General features: G+C 45.0%; 1 protein-coding gene across 1 annotated transcript in view; it reads right to left on the bottom strand.

Moving 5' to 3' along the window:
- Positions 1-9,182, bottom strand: part of enpp2l (ectonucleotide pyrophosphatase/phosphodiesterase 2-like) — a 45,062-nt gene extending 35,880 nt beyond the window's left edge. The window contains exons 1-9 of the mRNA XM_061060162.1: positions 8,888-9,182; positions 4,454-4,559; positions 3,593-3,742; positions 1,531-1,656; positions 1,376-1,436; positions 1,087-1,184; positions 793-872; positions 552-671; positions 262-317 (exon numbers count right to left, since the gene is read on the bottom strand). Coding sequence (XP_060916145.1) covers positions 262-317; positions 552-671; positions 793-872; positions 1,087-1,184; positions 1,376-1,436; positions 1,531-1,656; positions 3,593-3,742; positions 4,454-4,559; positions 8,888-8,905 — 815 coding nt within the window. The 5' untranslated portion in view covers positions 8,906-9,182. The remainder of the gene's footprint in view (positions 1-261; positions 318-551; positions 672-792; positions 873-1,086; positions 1,185-1,375; positions 1,437-1,530; positions 1,657-3,592; positions 3,743-4,453; positions 4,560-8,887) is intronic.
- Between the last annotated feature and the right edge of the window lie 9,888 nt (positions 9,183-19,070).

Genomic DNA, 19,070 nt, shown 5'->3' with positions numbered 1-19,070 from the left:
CAGGATAACTTCTGCACACGGTCTAAAGTGCAGAAAAAAATGGCAATGTATTTCTGCAATTTAGTTTGTGATATATTTTCACTGCTTAAAACATTTTTGAGGAATGCATATTTTAAACATGAAATAACCTACTCCCGTACTCTAGTACTCTACTCCCGGCTCTACACTGGACGTCCTGAGAGGTTTTTTTCCAGTAACTGGTGCAGTGCTGCGTTCAGCGTCTGAGGCTATTGAAAAATATTCCAGTACTAACTTAAGTACCAAGGCCAGAAGAATGTGCCTGCTTTCACTCCTTGTTCCTGCGCGGTGATCCAGATCTGTAAAAAACAAAGTAAAAGAGGTTATGAGGAAGTGAACGAGTAACCTGCAGACCCAACAGCACCTGTGTGCTCGGTGGTCTGTCCACACCATATGGCTTTTGCTCTGTCCGATGGCGCCAACACCCAATGGAACCATTTGTTAACCATGAATATTTTTTTGTTTTCACGTTCGAGTTGGAACTGGTTCAAGTGCTCAATCTAATCACAAGCCGGTATTCAGAGTTTACTCACAGGCTGTCCGCCCCACCAGCGATGGTTCAGTTTCTCTCTGGTACGCAGGCTGAAGGTGGCGTTAAACACCGGGTCGTGCATGGTGTTACCCACAATCCCATGGGACTCTGGGTAAAGGCCCTGCACAGAAACATGCAGCAGCGTCACAACATGACTGAAAGCAAACATGTATGTTGACTTAACCCACAAACATGAGAGAACATGTTCACTGTCCTGCTGCACTCATGAGGGTTTCACTCACCGTGGCCAGCGTGTATAAGTTAGGGAAGGTCTTTGACGGATAGACGGGTCTCATGTACGGTGCGGCTGTACCACACGTTCCTGAGAGGAAACAAACGTTCAGTTTTATTCTTTAGAAGGTTTTGGAAATGAAATGACAAAATGATGTTCTCCCAGCCCACAGCAGTGTAACAGAAAAGACCAAATAAATCAGAATATCTTAAACAACACTGTTAAAGAAACACTTTTACAATCAAACAGCTTTGGTCAAAGAATAAACTGAGACATCATGAACAAACATGGTTTCCTGACGTACTGAGCTTCTGTATGTTGGGGATGACAGAGTTGCCCTTCTTCAGGTAGGAGGCTCTGAACCCGTCGACAGACAGCATGATGAGCGGAGGACGGATGAAGCTGAGCAGAAAGAGGAGAAAAAGAGCAAATTCACCTGCTGCATGTGAAGGATATAGAAAATGGTTCAGATTCTTACAGAAGTTGGCCTTTAAGAGAAAAACTCTCCAATATAATAAAAGTAAATATGTAATCTCAGCTCGTTTTTAACGGCTCTCACTTTCCGGTGTTTAATAGTTTGACGTCAGACTCACCCTGCAGGGCATTCAGGACTCTTGATCTCCTCACAGTCGCCCTGCACCCACGAAGTCTCACCTCACATGAAAACATGAGCACAGAGTCGTTACCTGCTGTGTGCACAATCATTCTCACTTGCTCATTGTTGCATAACGTGTCTCTTGGTGAGTACCTTTGCACAGCGACTTGTAGTTGGAGCAGCAGTCCCCTCTCTCCAGACAGTCCTCTGAGCAGTGACAGGCGTGATCATCATTCCTCTCCTCCCCGCAGCGATCCGGCATGCATTCAAAGCCCCCCGCTGAGACACAGGAAGGAGGAGAGCTCACGATCCATTTCTTAATTACAGCAGTCTTTCAAATCCTAACAATGAAGCCGACAACCTCATAAAAAGCAGCATGGCTGAACACACTGAGCAGTGACTAATTACAGCTCAGGCACCAACGGTCTGTTAGAAATTAGCAGATTACAGGAAAGCAGAGCTTGTTAGAAACACACAGCAGTAGCTTATGAAGAAAACTGAAGCAACAATCATCAGATTGTTTGGTTTTGGAAAACGTCCCAGCCTTGTGTGCTTAATGTGTTCAAGATGCAGTTTTACTCTCGCTAAGCCAACGTCTAAACCAGCATCAGATGAAAATCTCAACACTTTGGCAGCTGCCTTCTGTCCACATAGCACTCATCATGTTGAGTACACCGAGCTTTCTAAGCACTTGACCTGCTAGAGTACATCTTAGTACTATTACAAACTTTGGTGGTGGTCAACATCAAACCTAACAGAAAACCACAGCTTGATATCACTGACATTAGCATGAGATGTGTCCAAGATGTGCGCAAAACAAATAAAAGAATAAACTTGGAAGTATTCCACAACAAACTTGTTTCTTACTGCGGCCTTTGCAAACAACAAAATAAGAAAATAATCATCCAAACATTTCTGAGAGCGCCTCAGATAAGGACTAGCAGGTAAGGAAACACACGTCTTCCACTATGTAGGCCGGTTTGTAAATGCGTACATTATTTGCGGCAAATCACTCAAGTCATCCGTTCCAGCTGAGGCGGGCCTCTCAGTTGTCTGTTTGCACGTCACTTTTGCAACACTTCTTCATTAGGGTTACGGTTTACCAAGTCAGGAACTTTAAAGTTGACCTGTGATGCTGATCCCCATTTTAAAACTCTCATATAGTTTTACGATGCTGGATGCTCAAACTAAACGTGGGCAAAGTGTCAGATCATGAGGCAAACATATGTTGTAGTAATCCCAGGATGAGTCTGCAGAGGGCGCTAAACGGCTTGTTCTGTAAATCACGCCATAGTTCCCCGATATGAAACCAAGAATTTCGCCAGACGGCTTCAAGCCTCTACGTAAGCCACTGAAACTTCTTACATAGACTCTCTTCTCCCAGCTCTGGAGAGCAGCCCTCCCCTGGCAGCCCTGCAGCGTTCTGCCTCACCAGGAAGGCGTCCAGAGAGCTGGCCATCAGAAGAGAGAGGGCACATGGGAGGGGGGGAGACGATATGGGAGCTTGTACATTTTTACCTTCTACAGCGGAAGATGAGTAGGAGCATGCAGCCGATCAGAACCATGGAGCCTTTGGCTTCTTGGTCAGCACACAGACTTTTAGCAGGACGTGATTTAGGACACTGGTGCAATAACAGATTTAGAACACTGTTCATCAGCGGCTGCCATCTTTGTTGTTTATGAAAAATGACTCAGTGGCCCTAAGCTACGCCCTATATTAGATTCTGAACGGTTGTGATTGGCCTGAATGTCATTGGGCGGAGGAAAATCTCTGTGAGGATGAAACGAGTTCATGGATTCATCTGGTTCACAGGCACATAAAAACCAATAATTCAGGGAAGTTATTGAGTGTTTTTCTTTTATAACTTTTGAAACTTTACAATGATGAGGTGTTTTAAAGCTTCAGATCTTCTGTACAGACTAATGAGCTTTGAGTAACCACCACAGGGCAGACATAAACACAAACACAAGGCCATCATTTATTTAGTATGGAAATGTTCAACAACTCAAACTGGTGAAGAAGAGAGTTATTACCTGAATACAAGTTTAGTCATATCAACTAGAGAGGACTAAGAGAGGCATGCAAGGCTGCAAAGCTGTTTATATTGGTGCTTATACAACAGGAAGTGGCTCACAACAGTCCTGGTTGGCTATGAAATGCTAAAGAAGATCAAAACAGGAAGAAGAGACTGAGGAATGGTGACATCACACTGACCTGTTTTCAGGCAGAGCTTGTCGAAGTCGGAGCAGCAGCTTTGGTAGGTCTTACACAGATTATCACACCTGCATCCTGGAGGTTTGGCCTCCTCCAGCTCAAAGCACCTCCCCTTACAGGACCCCGCTGAGCTGACCCACTCTGAGACGTCTGGTGGGGGGAGAGGGACTCATTCAGACACAGGGCGGCAGATGTTGCAGATTTATTGGCAAAACTTTGCTTGAGATATTCCTACATCAGATAAGGATGTTTTTATTCACCTGATTATGTAAAATACACTTCATTATGTGTCCCAATCTGTCTACAAGCCCCCCAATCAGTCCAGTTTAATAGGATGAAATTAATTCAACACAGCAAACACATTTTAAATGTAATGGTTTGAAGTACGTGCATGTTTTAAAAAATAGTCTGACTTATTGAACCACCTTCAGCCTGGGAGGAAATGAACTTCAAAAACACTTTTTTTGGATAAGAGAATAACCGGCTAGGTGCACCATGCATCTCTGAACTCAGTAGCCCCTTTTCTGTTGCGTGTTCAAGACTGAACTTTTGGGCCTCCATTATGCTTCAGCATCAGCGTGAATGAGACACAGGTGTAAAGGTTGGGCTAAGTCGGTCTGTCGGCACCAGAGGTAGTAACAGGAGGAGAAATTGTATCGCTGTGTGTGTGTGCCTGTCTGACTGTGTGTATGTGGAGCTCAAGCTGAAACGTCGAACCGCACTGTGACTTCACAGACTGGGACAGCAACATGCTGTGCTGCAGCAGCATCTCGGTGTAAAATGGGCTTCTCGGTGAGGCGTTTGTGTCGATCCTTAACAAGCAGATTTTCCTTTTTGTCCTGACACGGAGGCTTTACTCACCTTTAACTTGAGAGGGGGGGCTGTCTCCTCCCTCTGATGGCCCACTGGCTTGAAAAACATAAGCTCTGCTGACGTCGGTACTCCACAGACAGAACACAACCACTACCTACATAAAGAAACACACATGATTAGACTTGACATTACAGGATTATTAATCCAAGCAGAGCCCGAGAGTCCCAGCTCGGGGTGGCTGAGCCAGGATGTTTTCATGCTACCTTGTTTCACTAATGAGGAGTTCATTTTCTCCTCCTCTGAAACACATTCATGTTCACTTCTCACCAAAGGGGTCAGAGGTCAACGGGCAGAAAGGAGGGGGGACCCTGGAGAAGTTGAGTGTTGTGTGATTCTGTTCCAAGTTTAGCTCAGAGAAAAGAGCCGTCACTTAACCTCTGCAGATAAACCTTCCGCTCCCAACAAAGATAGAAGATAGTGAGGGGGGGGGGGGGGTGATGGTCAGTAAGTCAAAATCTGCAGCATCATTTTGTTTATATCTGTTTATGTCACTGTTAAATAAACACATAAACAAACCAGCTGAGAGATCTCCTTGCTGAAAATCCCTCCCTTATCATTCCTTATGAAACTGAACCCTGAATTACAGGGGAAAGAAATTAGGCTTGTAGAGAGGAAATAACAACACTTTGATTCAAATCAAAAACATCACACCAGGCATCACGATTGGGTGCTGTTTCGTCTTTTTTCCTACAGAAAGATATCGCACTTGGAAATTTGACAGGAAGACTAGATAACTGGACGTTCCTGCTCAGTTGAGCTGAGGTAGAGTTTGTTAAAGTAGGTTTAATCCAAGCCGCAACCTCCGGTGTTGAAAAATGAAGCCGATGCTGAAGTGTAAAATCTTGCAGTTCCTGGAGTGTCCACTTGAGTCTGGCTGCAGAATCACAGGAAGTCACATACACACCCATTCAAAAAGCCTGTTTTTACAACAGAGATTAACATGTTTACAGCCTGGTTAAAAAAAACAAATAGGTTTGATTAACTCATGTCTCGATCGGCACACACTGTACGGGGAGTGAATGTTTTGATGACTTATCCGTTTTGATTTGATGAAGGATAAGAGTTATTCACAATAAGGCGTGTAGCTGACCTGACTGACAGGTGGGCGCGCTGCAACGGTTTGTCAGGAGGCTTAAAACCCGCCTCAGCTCCACCTCTCAGCCTGTCGTTAGGTTGACTGAAAGTTAGGCTGAGACAGCATTTCCAGCATGGAGACCGCCATTCATGGGTCTCCAGCGCCCCCTGCAGGAACAGTTGAGTGAAGTCACTCAGGCTTCCTCCATTAATATTTACAGTCTGTGGTTTACTTGTAGAATAAGGAGGAATTGTTTGAATGAATCAAATTGGGTTGCAGCTTTGTGTCATCATGGAGATCAATGATTATTTTCCCAGTGAACTTCTTAAACTATAAAAAAAAATCCAGAATACAAAGCTTAACGTGATGCTCAAAAGCCAAAGATGTGTGATCAAACACTCACAAATCTGAAGCTGTAACTGTAATTTACTGTCATTTTAAAGGTTTCTGCTTGATGATTGTGTTGCCAGTAATACATTGGCAAATACGTTTGCACTAAAAGTTCGATCAAAGCAGAAACTCAGAAAACAATTAATCATTCCAACATTTAAAGCTGCTCTGAGGGGAAGATGCCCAAAGTCATGCTGGGACATCACAAAGCAGATGAAACCGCCTGAGAGCGAGTAAGACCAACAGAGAGAAGATTTAAACTTCAGCTCAACAGATGTTCGGTGACTTGAACTAATATTCTTGAGAAACCTCCTGGAAACATCTCAAGGACCCCATGGAGTAGTTCCCTGGAAACATCTGAGACCCAGAACCAACGAATACAGCAAGCAGTTAATTTGTAGTAAAACTCTGGAGCAAGTCACGTGATAAATCAGAGGGGTCACATGAGGAATACAAAAAAGACACTCAGAGATCTCACATCTTCAGTTCGGTCTTCCAAATTGGAATCAGAACCTCAACATCTGGATATATAACCGTAAAAATTCTAGAACATGTTTGTGTCTGACTGCATCATCTCTGCTGGGCATTTATCGCTCCCTTCTAAATGGTAAATCCTAACCAAACCTTTGTGAAAAGCAGAAACTCTTGATTGCCATAGGCATCTCTTTTTGCAGTGGAAGAGTCAATTAGTTATATATAGACCAGCTTGTCCTGACCAAGTAATCTGATTGGCCAAAAGGTATTCTGAGTGCTGAAAGGGCCTATGTCCATTAAAGGTGCTATCTGTGTTGGCAGCACTCATGACCTCTGACATTTGCATGTACTAAAACCAGCCACTGTGCATTCATTTGGGACAACATCGGCTCATCTCGTTGCAAATGCAGTTTTTAAACAAGAAAACCGAAGCCATGCACAGAAAAAGTGAAGACAAATCTGTCTGCTGCGAGTTGGTGGTGACTGCACCGCAGTATTTAAGGATGTAAACACTAAGTTGACAAAAACAGACTACTGTACGAAACAAAGATTTAATTATAACAGTATCACGGACATTACACGTAGTGGACTCTGCTAGCTTGAGCACTATGCTAGCTTAAGCACTATGCTAGCTGGAGCCCTATGCTAGCTTGAGCACTATACAAACGCTTGTTGACAGTGCGATTTCTATGCTAGTTATATCGGCAATTTCTGCTTGTTTGTGTTCAGAAAACCATGGCAACCAAATGTATAATGTTGGAGTTAGAGGACCTGATAATTATTGAGTAGCAGCTGATTATTGCAAAGAAGAAAAGACAGGAGACATCGGAGAAGATGGATAAACGTGCGCTGACTCGGTCGCGGCAGAGGGTGAGGGAATTTCTTGCTCTTGTTTGGCCATTGAGATACATGGATGAGGAAATGCACTTCAAATATTCTCAGTTATCGGCACGTAGATTTGAGGAATTGGTTTGTTGCCTGCACCCAATTATGTCACAACAAAGTACACGCAATATGCCCCGGCGACATATGCATAGCGCTGCACCTACGCAGAAGAAATGTAACTAGCCTATGTGTCGAAACAACGGCCACCACAAGCCCTGTGATTGGTCCATTGGGAAGCATTTACAACATTTCCTGTATCGCTGTCATATTCTAATGTTGCAGAAATAACTAGCATATAAATCTCACTGCCAGCTAGCGTTTGTAGGTGGAGCATTGCAGAGCTACGCAGACACTGTGGTGATTCTGGAGCGTGTTGGGGCCCCATGTGAAAATGTACAGGGGGGACAGGGCCTCCAGCCAGCACTGATCACCTTTATGTTATAGATAATGGTTACCGTTATCACCATTAGGAGTGGGCACTTTTTCTTTCTCCATTGCTGGTGTCAGACACTTCAGATCCAATGTCTTGCTCTCTTTTTCCTCATCCTTTAAAAAAAAAAAAAAAAAAAAAAAACTTCCAGACGGATAATTCCTTTTTATTTTTCTTTCATAACTTTGACTAACTTGGGCTTTCACAGGGATCATGCATGCCATGCTAAGCAGAGCCCTCTTTGGGAGGTTTTCCTACCGTCATTGATACATTTTCACATTTGAATCCACTGATGGTTTAAAGTTTGTCAGCCCACGTGGGGCTCCTTACTGGTCAGGGGCCCCACGAGCAGACACACCAACACACGGATGTAGTGACGTTGCTAGGCCATAGATTCGACTCATTAGTATGCTATAAATTAAAGTGCGTACTGTAAGTTTCTGCGTATACAGGGCTATGCGACGGCGTCGATTTGACACAGAAGTAAAAACGAGGCTCAGTTTTTCCCCACAAGCCTGCATGACCACTGACACCTCCTTTCAATTCATTCAGTACAATAAATATTATTCTCTATGACTTTAGTGTCACTGTGACTTTCATATGATTATTGATATATTTAGGCTACATATTAACCTTCCTCAGCGTCATCCTGATATTCAAGGTGCTGATGGTTATGATGATGATGATGATGAGCGGAAACAAGGACAGTCCTTGGAGTGACCATTAACCTGCAGCTCGTGCTTACATTACCTCCCCCAGGTTAGCAAACCTGTGTGTCACTGTTGACATTGAGCAGCTCCATCATCCTCACCCTCTTCGTCCTCACCCTCTTCATCCTCACCCTCTTCATCATCATCATCATTTTGTGACGACATTTTGTCCCGGTGTCAGTCCGACCAAAAAAAAAACAGCAGCCCGTCATCTCTGCTCTATAATTCATTTCACCTCTCAGAGTTACGTAAGGTCCTCTGTGAAGGTGAATCCTCCAAACTTTAAAGCTCGCATTGCTGCGAGTCAAAGTGCAGCTCTCTCACGCGCAGGTCAATACATCAGCCCTGTACGACACAGGGGGGCGGAGGGGAGGAGGGGGGGGGCAGCTGATCTGATGAAAGCTTAAAACAATACGACATGTGGATTAAACAACAGAACAATCACAGTCTTACCGTACCAGATTTCCCAGGAGCATGTTCTAGCTGTGAATCCGCTTTGGCATTCCCCCTTAAAAAAACCGAAAGCGCAGAAAAGGTGGCCAACGTCCGAGAGAAACTCCTCAGTGCGCGTCCGCAGATCGATGGAGCAGAGGTCCAACTCTCTCTCACCCCCTCTCTCGCTCTCTGTCTCTCTCTCTCTCTCTCTCTCTCTCTCCAGTTGTTTGCCTCTCTCGGTCTCGGGCCAATAAGCGTGGAGTAATGGTGACAGCTGCGCTCTGGTACAAGAGTGCGTCAGGTCGGGGTGACGCTCCGGAGTCCAACACAGTCAGGAGAGAGAGAGAGACAGAGGGAGAGAGAGGGAGAGAGAGAGAGAGAGACAGAGGGAGAGAGAGGGAGAGAGAGAGAGGGAGAGAGAGAGAGAGAGGGGGGCACTCAGAGGGAGAACAGATGTTGTATAATGTTCATTTTTCAGTCACTCTTAAAGGAATATGGAGGGATAATATTTACGTTTCTATTACCCCTTGGTGTCTCAAGTGTAAATATTTATCTGCGCATAGAAAAGGAAATCTGACAGTGTATTTGTTTTATGGCTTTGTTTGTTTGTTTGTTTTATTTGGATCCCCATCAGTTTCAGTATAGCCAGAGGCTGTTCTTCCTGGGGTCCGCAGTTTATATTGTGACTAGTCCAAAATCCCCACACACCAGAAGAGGATCGTATAATGGCCACAGGAGGGCAACTCCACTGGTTGCAAAAAGATGTCAGATTTTATTCTACCAGAAAGTACCCCACTTCACGTCTGAGTGATTATCTCAGTAAACATTTCACAGGCGACTTTATAATCTCAATCTCTAGTTTTCATTCTTCTTAACTTTAAAAAATACTGCATTTGTAGTGACACCGCAGGCCGTTAGGCGAACTGCACCAGTAACCTGTTGCACGCTCTCGTACGTACACGAACGAGCATCATCATCGGCTCCATTTTCAACTTTTTATCAGACATTATTCTCCATTAGAAGTACCTATATTACGAGTGTTGAGCGACAGCGGTGAGAAAATTGTCTCCTCGTATCACAACAACGGTTTATGTATCCGCGTTCTTCCTCGTCCTCTTCAGGTTTCCCCTTTTTGGAATGACGATTACAGACTACCACCGCCTGCTGGCATGGAGAGTTAATTGCCTCTCGCGCATGAGCAGAACGTAGGCCTATGTGGTGGTTGGCCGTCGGCTGCAGTCTTTGCGGTGTGTTCAAGTGCAACTTTTTGGCCAAGACAAAAGTCGACGTGAGGCCTTGGTCGCCACTAGTTCTTTGCCGTCTGCTTGGTGTGTCAGGGCCCTAAGCAGAGCGGAGTGAGGAGGACGTCGACTTTCTACGTCGACGATCTACTTTTTCACATCAGTTAACCGTTCACTTATTAATGGGCGATAAAAAATGATTTATACATGTGAAACGTTACATAATAGAGCCTTTAAAGAAAGCGAGATGTTCATTTTATAAATTACAGTTGTCGCTCTCTGTGTGGGCCCACCAGGCAAAAGTCCCCCCCCCCCCCCTCCTCCCCCCACCAAGCCAGCATTCATTAATTTGTTTATTTCCAACATTTATTTGTCTGCCATTTTTAACCATTTGACTCTTTTTTTAAGTCATGACTTCTCCTCCATGACCCCCACTCTCCTGTCCAACACAAACAACCTCACTGGGAGGGCAACTCAAGATTTCAGAGGCGCGCGTGTGTGTGTGTAGGTGTGTGTGTGTGTGTGTGTGTGTGTGATGATATAAAACCTGAAACCTGCAGAGAGCTAACAGAGAGCTGAGCTGTGAGGGTGTCATGAGATCCCCTCTCTGATGTCCCCTGTAAACAAAGATACAAAGACACCTGGCTGTGAGGAGAGCGGCGCCGTTTAAAGCCATCTCTGCAGCAGGTAACTCCTCCACCTGAGCGCTCTGCAGGACGGCTGTCAGCCCCTCTGACGGCTACTCTGTGATTTTTAGATGAAAAGCACAGAAAGCTGCAGCATCACGCTTCTTTTCACAGTGCTGCTATAAACACACACACACACACACACACACACACTCACACACACACACACACACACAGACTCACACACACACACACACACACACACACACACACACACACACACTCACACACACACACACACACACACACACTCACACTCACTCACACTCACACACACACACACACACACACACTCACACACACACACACACACACACACACACACACACACACTCACACACACACACACACACTCACACTCACACACACACACTCACACACACACACACACACACACACACACACACACAGGGCTTTAGAAAGGCTCCGCACTCTGCCGGGAACATTTTGTTCATGGGGAGGGGGGACAAATCTCTCTGCTTTGAAAGTGATCTGTACATCCAGCACCTGAGGGGGAAACATCCTCGTCTTACAAAGAAGACTACACAGATGCAAACATCGACGAATGCACACACACACACACACACACACACACACACACAGATCTGCAGAGACATGTAAAGAAAATACAGAGATTTGGAATGATAAAACCTCATTGTGTGTGTGTGTTCTGAATGACAAAGCACACATACACACACACACACACACACACACACACACACACACACACACACACACAAACTCTGCCCCCTGGCACAGATTAGCTTCCATAAACCACGGGACAATCTGATTGGCCGGCGTGTCCCTCATCACCCGAGGCTGTGATTAGCAGGTTGATCCTGGCAGGAAGTCGGGCTGCAGCTTAAGTTTCAGCACACCTGGACTCGTCCGTGTGGGGCGACCTGACAGCAGGATGTGGACGGGTACGCTCTGCGGCTTATTCAACAACATCCTCATGTTTTCATCACACGTCTGAAGAAACACACTGAGCTTACGACAATCACCACAAAGGCCGAAATATGTATTTATATTAGTTTGTTGCTTATCTCTTGTGTCTCGTGTTTTTGTGCATGAAGAGCTCGGACGTCCGTTTCTGCTATCTCACCTCGTCTAACTTTTCGTCGGTTTGCTCAGACTCTCACCTCGTACGACGCCGGTCTGTCATCGCAGACAGAGGAGACACAGACAGAGGAGAGTCAGGATTCAGACGCCTCAGGATGAGCTTAAACGGCCTCGGTCACCTTCGACCTCGAGACATCACACTTCTGAGTTTAGTCAAAGTTTAAGGAGCTCTGTTTGATCGGCTGCAGAAACAACATCTCTACATTCTGTGTGCGCACAGACGAGTTTCTTCTGATGTTTCTCATCTTTAAACCAGAGCTGCTGAGTTTCTAAACCTCCCTCACTCAAGCCGTTTTCACATATGCACTCCGGATAATATCTAGATATTTACAGGAGGACTTCTCCGGAGATTCTCCCGACCTAGCCGTTCACGTATGCTCCTCACAGCGGGGGAATTTCCCTGTCAGAGGGGAGGGGGCGCAGGGGATTTCCCGACGTAAATAAACAACGCAGAAGTAGCGGCCGAAGCAACAGAGTCCTCTACAAGACGTTATAATGAGAATATTTGCCTTTATATCAACGCTATGTGTAGTCCAATGGAATGAAAACATCCACAAAAGAGTGGAGAACAACATACTGACGAACAGAAAACATAATGCAGCCGTTTAATTACATGCACGGAGATCGTAGTGATCGCTTGCAGACACTTTAGCCGGTCACTCTATATAAACGTCATTCTCTTCCCATTGGCTCGAATTGAAAATCTCCGGAGTATATTCGGCCGCGTTCAGACATCAGCTCACTCGGATATTCTGCGGATAAAATACAAGGGGTCTGGCAGGATACACTCCGGGTAAAGTCTGCGCGAAAAATGCGGCTGTTTGCGTTCACACATAGCCTAAAGAACCTCCGGGTAGCCAAATCTCCGGAGTTTTTCAGGAGATTTCTGTATGTGTGAAAAGGGTTTCAGATGAGACGGGATGCTGCTTGACTTAAGGGAGTTGGGATTCTTATAAAATTAACATAAACAGAAGACGAGCAGATTTTGTAACTGTCCAACAGAGACAAGACCGAGTGAAACTGATTTTGATTCTGAGACGAGACAGAGACCTTCAAAAAGTCTCCAGACCGAGTACTACACTAGAGCCGGCACTACACCACAGATTTCAATCTCAAGGTCAGGTTCAAGGTCAGGAAGAAAATGTGAGAGAGGTAAAAAGTGACAAAGTGAGAAGAATGACTGATTTCAGTCATGCAGCATGTCCTTCTCCATCCTTTAGTTCTTGTAGGCGTTGTTTTATAATCTCTCATAACCAGGAGAGGAGGATTGTTTCAAACTGAGAAGGACGGTTTTTGTTTGCTCTTCTTAAAGTAAATCAGGATCTCCGGGAGAGAACAGTCGATGAAAGGAGTGAGTCTGTTTAGGGTCATGTCTTTTGATCACTCGTCTTTTTTTTTGTCCTCTGAGCTCCAGCGTCTCAGCATGAGTTTTCCTCATGTCTCCTTTCATACCAACCCGCTGAGCGTCTGATTGTGAAATGTGGAAACGAGCCTTTAATGACTCTGATGTTTGAAGGATCGGAGAGTCTGAGGTTCAGAGCGGATAATGCTCCGATACGTTCACTCTGCTGACTTTTGTGCATCGTAATTCAGGAACACTAATGTACTTTGGACAAAGTTAATATTTGCCTCATGATGCTCAAACACACACCCACACACACACACACACACACACACACAGACACACACACACACACACACACACACACACACTAACACACACAAACACACACCCACACACACACACACACACACACACACACACACACACACACACACACACACACACACACACACACACACTAACACACACAAACACACACCCACACACACACACACTCACACACTCACACACACACACACACACACACACACACACACACAGACACACACACACACACACACACACACACACACACACTAACACACACAAACACACGCCCACACACACACACACACACACACACACACACACACACTAACACACACAAACACACACCCACACACACACACACTCACACACTCACACACACACACACACACACACACACACACACACACACACACACACACACACACACACAGCCTGTTCCTGTGTCCACGTGTCTCCTTTAAGAGAAAACAGAGAAACATTTCTGTGCATGTTAAACTTTTCTGAAATGTATCTTTAGATCATTTTAACGCTCGGAGTCGGTCGGACACTTTGACGTTTTAAACTGTGCTTAGATCTTTTGGATGATTGACAGATTAGTCAGGATTCAAAGTATTCCTCTGGGTGATTTACCTTCAAGCTGTGATAAGAACACATCAGCTCCAGGTCATTTAACCATCAAATACTTCTACCATCTCTATCTGTTACTTCACGTATCTTATAAGAAGGAATTCATTTTCAGTCTGATTGATGCTTAGAAGATTAAAGAATTAAACTAAGACAAACAGGATTACAGTAAGGATACACTGTTGATGAAGATGTGGTTGTGAGCTGATCTTGGGCATGATTGTGTCAGAAGCTTTTGTCCAGCAGAGGGCAGCACCGTCTCTGATAAAGTATGAAAGAGCCACCACCAAACTCACTTTACAGTACTCACCTCCCATCTGTACTGGAGTCCTGTTGTGGGTACCCAACAAAGCCCTGGACAGTCCAGTACTCTGCTGCTCCAGTCCTCACCCACACCAAGCCCCGGCAGCACATCACCCCACCCCTCATCCACCTCCACTGGCTCCCACTTAGACCCAGAATTAAATACAGAATACTCCTCACTTATAAATCCCTCCTCACCCTCGCCCCTCAGCACCTCTCAGACCTCCTGCACCCTCACACCATGACCCTAAACCTCCGGCCTGCTGTCCATGCCACACACCAGACTCTGCACCTATGGAGACGGGGTCTTCAGCGTCCCAGTCCCCCCCTCTGGTAAAAAACAAAGAACTCCTGTAACACTGTCTGTTCTCTACAACCAACAACCTCATTGAAAACGTCAGGATTTATGTAAGGGATTTACGCACGAACATGCTTTGTGCAGTCCGATGCACAAGTCTTAAAGATGCCAATATTTTGGTGTAATTTAGTCTGTGCAGAAGTTTACTTTACATTTTGGATGCACTCATTGTTCTCTGGCACTTCTAAGCGGTATCTAAAAGTATTGAAGGAGTAAAATGTTGCCGACCTTTATTAAAGTCTTGTAATGGGTCATTAGTGCGATGGAGGTTTGGTTATAGTGATGTCACAGGGGTAGCTGAGGTTGTGGGGGAGGGGCCCAGTGTGAGATCTGTCCATGGGGCCCAGCGATCCTGGAGACGGCCCTGCAGCAGAGGGACGATCAGCTCGGTCCGATCGCTCCGTGTGTGGGAGACGGACCTCAGAAAACCTCCAGGTGTAATAGGACTGAATCGATGTGGACATGATGCTCTGCAGGTTTTTATAACTCTCTGTATTGACTGTGCTGGTCTCCGTCCTGCAGCCTGCCAGATTATTGATCACAGAAATCAATAAGACACGACAGCATTAAGCCACCGAGCAGGACAGGGTCACATGATCAGGGAAGACTTCGGCTGCATTTCATTTTCTCACGTCATTAACCTTTTATCATCCTTCAGGCTTCAGGAGATGTTGCTCGGCTGTATTCATGTTTGACAGGTTTGATGTCATGAGGTGGATTTAACTTTGGACTCGTCAGTGGGGGGAGGACGTGCAGCAAAGGGCAGAGGTCAGATTCGAACCCACGGCTGCTGCGCTGAGGACTATTGCCTATGTACATGGGGCACATGTCACAACCCCCAGGCTATCAGCACCCCGCGCCTGAGAGCTTTTTAAAGTGAAATGAGAAAGATGCAGCAGTGTTGTTTCCATCACTCTGGCTGCAGGAAGACACTGAGGGGCAAAATGGCAATTAATGCATTATATTTTTACCTTAAAGAGGACATATTATCCCCCTTCTCCACCTTTTCAAACAGTCCCCTGTGGTCTAAATGAAACATCTGTGCTGTGCTTTGGTCAAAATATAACATGAATCAAGCACCAGAGAAGGTTTGTGACCCTGTATAAACCAGCTCTCTCAGAACGCTCCGTTTTGGTGTGTGTGTCTCTTTAAATGCAACGACCCCCCCACTGAGTTTTCCCCGTAGACATCACTCCTCTGTAGCGAGAATAAAAATGGCAGACCTGCTCAAAAGTGTTGTTCTAGTCTGGGGGTGGAGTCCATGGGTGGAGATACCAGGCGAGGGGAGGGGATTTATTTAACCAGAATACCACTGTGACATCACAAGGAGAGCACATTTGAAACGGAGCATTTCTCTCTATGTTGTAAGACTTATGCAGACCACAAACAAAAGACTGGATGGGTTTATTTCACATTTTGTGGATCTGTAGACACTCAGGTTACCAAATATATGTTCAAAAACAGTGTAGATGTGGATTTTTCATAATATGTCCCCATTAATCTCATGGTGATTAATGCGTTCACGCTGACTGTGCTAGTTCCAAGATTTTACAAGTTAAGTGTATAAGTTTAACGTAACGTTCTGCTGTTTCTCAAAGACGACATCGCCTGATGCCATAAGGAGCCAACGTGAGCCCTGAGCTGTACACTCATAGCTTCTAAAACAAACCGCTGCTTTAAAGGAATTCATTTACTTATGGGGAGAAACGTAAACGACATGGAGGTGAGTCAACACAGCTCACAGGTCACTGGGTCAAAGGTGAGGACGCAACTGACTGAGTGAGTGAGAGTTTGGCTCAGCTAGTTTTTAAAGTTGCCATTAGATACTTTTTCAAACCATCAATCCCTCCATCATCTATTCCACTTTTCCTGTTCAGGGTCGCAGGGTGCTGGAGCAGACCCCGGCTGTCATTGGGTGAGTGGCGGGGTTACACCCTGGACTGGTCACCAGCCAATCACAGGGCTGACATATATACACAACCAGCCACACTCACATTCACACCTACGGACAAAAGTTACAAACTCTGTTATTTTAAAGGTAAGAAGTACCAAAGCTTTAAAGAAACTTCAAATCTTCAGTCGTATTTTTAACAGAGAGAGAGAGAGATTTTTTGATCATTTAAAAAACAAATGATCCAATAATGGGTGTTTAGGATTTTTGGTTTGGTTGCCAGGGTAACGAAACAGTTAAGAGAATCATATGGATGTTTAATACTCCGGTATCTTGACAACACAAGAATTCCTAATCAAAGATCCGTGGTGAACGTTTGAGGAGATTTTGTCCCAAAAGACATCCAACAACACGAAGCTGATCTGGTTCAGTAAACCATCGTTATCTTTCCAAAGGTTTTTGTTTCTTATCTTTAAATGACAGCTGAAGATGTTCCTACAGCGAAGAAACAAATATAAAAAAGAAGTCTGCTGTGTTTGAGTGACGTCATCGACCTTTAGCCGACTTCCAGAGCAGCAAGAATGTCTGAGCTCACTGATGGAGTCGATGGGATTTATTGATTCTTTAAAAAAGGTTATGCAGGAGTTTTAATTGATGCTCACTGTGGATGGATGTTTCACAGCTAATGTCAGTGTTGTGCAAATGTTTGTAAAAGTAAATACACACGTGTTGATCTCTGCATTCTTTAGACGAAGCATTTTCACTTTCAGGTTTTTTATGATCTGATTTCAATCCTTTAAATCCTCTTTGAGGTAATGCAGCTGAGAGAAGGTTATCATTTTTATCTGAAATAATCTTTTCTAAACACATTTATGAAACGATTCATGATGTCGTTGATGTCACCAACGTTCAACCTTAAAGGAGCAGTATGTAACTCTGACCCTAGTGTTTAAAATGGGTACTGCAGTCCAAATTCTAAACATTGTAGAGAGCTGTCTCCCTCCCGCCCCCTCCTCTCTAGAGTCGATGCTCACCCAGGTTGCCATGTGGTGGACACTGAAGCTTCAGTGTTTATCCAGCTCTGCATCAGTCTGTAAACCTTTCTGCGTTCTAACCTCTCTCCATTTTTCAAAATCATCTCCAATATTGATCCTAGTTTGAGCACGTTTCTGCTCGTGGAGCTTATTAGAAACATGCAGAGGCTTTTTAGGTCGGGTACAATCACTTCTATCTGAACCAGTTCTCTTGCCCACTTCCATCGCTGCAACACCTGTTGGTTTGACCTGATAACTGGTCTCATATCTGGCAAACCGAGGGGCGTCCAAAACGGCCGTGTGGGGGTGCCTTAAAACCGCCTACCTTCTCTGGTCCTAACAAATCCAGATGAAACATTAGTTAGAGTTTCACGGCTTACATCAGTAACACGACTGAACTTTCTCCGTCGTCAGGATTTTTTATCTGGCGTTGCCAAACAAAGGTTTGAATGTGTGTAACTATGTAAACACAAACAAGCCGAGCTGTTCCTGGAACGTCTGTGAACGTCCTGTCTTGTTGTCATCCATCCCGTTATCTGTGTTTTTATCACAAAGCGTGTGTGCGGTCTGACTCATGATCAGGAAGTGTGCCGATCCATCAGCTGTGATGTAAAGAGTCAGGAATGTGGAATTATCTCCAACATGTTTACTGTCTGCACACTGTTGTTGTTGTTGTTGTTGTTGTTGTTGACGGTGACGATGCAAAGGATCTATTTCAGCCACGTTGTCCAACCGACTCAGCAGTTTTATATTTGTTTCAAATGCTTTAAATGCAGAAACTGTGCATCAGAAATCTACTTTATTATATTCTTTAGCTGACCCAGGAGTCCTGACCAAGAGGGGCAGCAGCAGAACAATAAATAAGGGGCGGCTGTGGTTCAGTGGTAGAGTCGGTCGTCTCTCAATCGGAAGGTCGGGGGTTGGATCCCCAGCTCCTGCAGCCACATGTCGATGTGTCCTTAGGTAAGACACTTAACCCCAAGTTGCTCCAGCTGCTTCAGGAGCATATGAATGTATGAAAAGTCATCAGTCAGAGAGTCTACAGCCCGAAGTATCGTCTTACAACACCTTCACTCTACCTTTTAAAAAGATTTAAAGAGACCAGCTCCCTCAGAAAACGGATCGTCCTGCGATCATGCCTCATAAATAAGACATGTCAGTGAATTAGTCTTTGAATGATCAGTGCAGGCAAGGCGACTCGATCCTAGAGACAATAGAGCTTCTAGTCTGTTGGGGCCCGAGGCAAAAATCTTTTGGCCCTCAAACCCACGTTCATCACCATCATGCCTCCAA

Source organism: Labrus mixtus, chromosome 16 (genome assembly GCF_963584025.1).
Source record: "Labrus mixtus chromosome 16, fLabMix1.1, whole genome shotgun sequence".
Lineage (NCBI taxonomy): Eukaryota > Metazoa > Chordata > Actinopteri > Labriformes > Labridae > Labrus > Labrus mixtus.
This window is presented reverse-complemented; position numbering and strand designations above follow the sequence as displayed.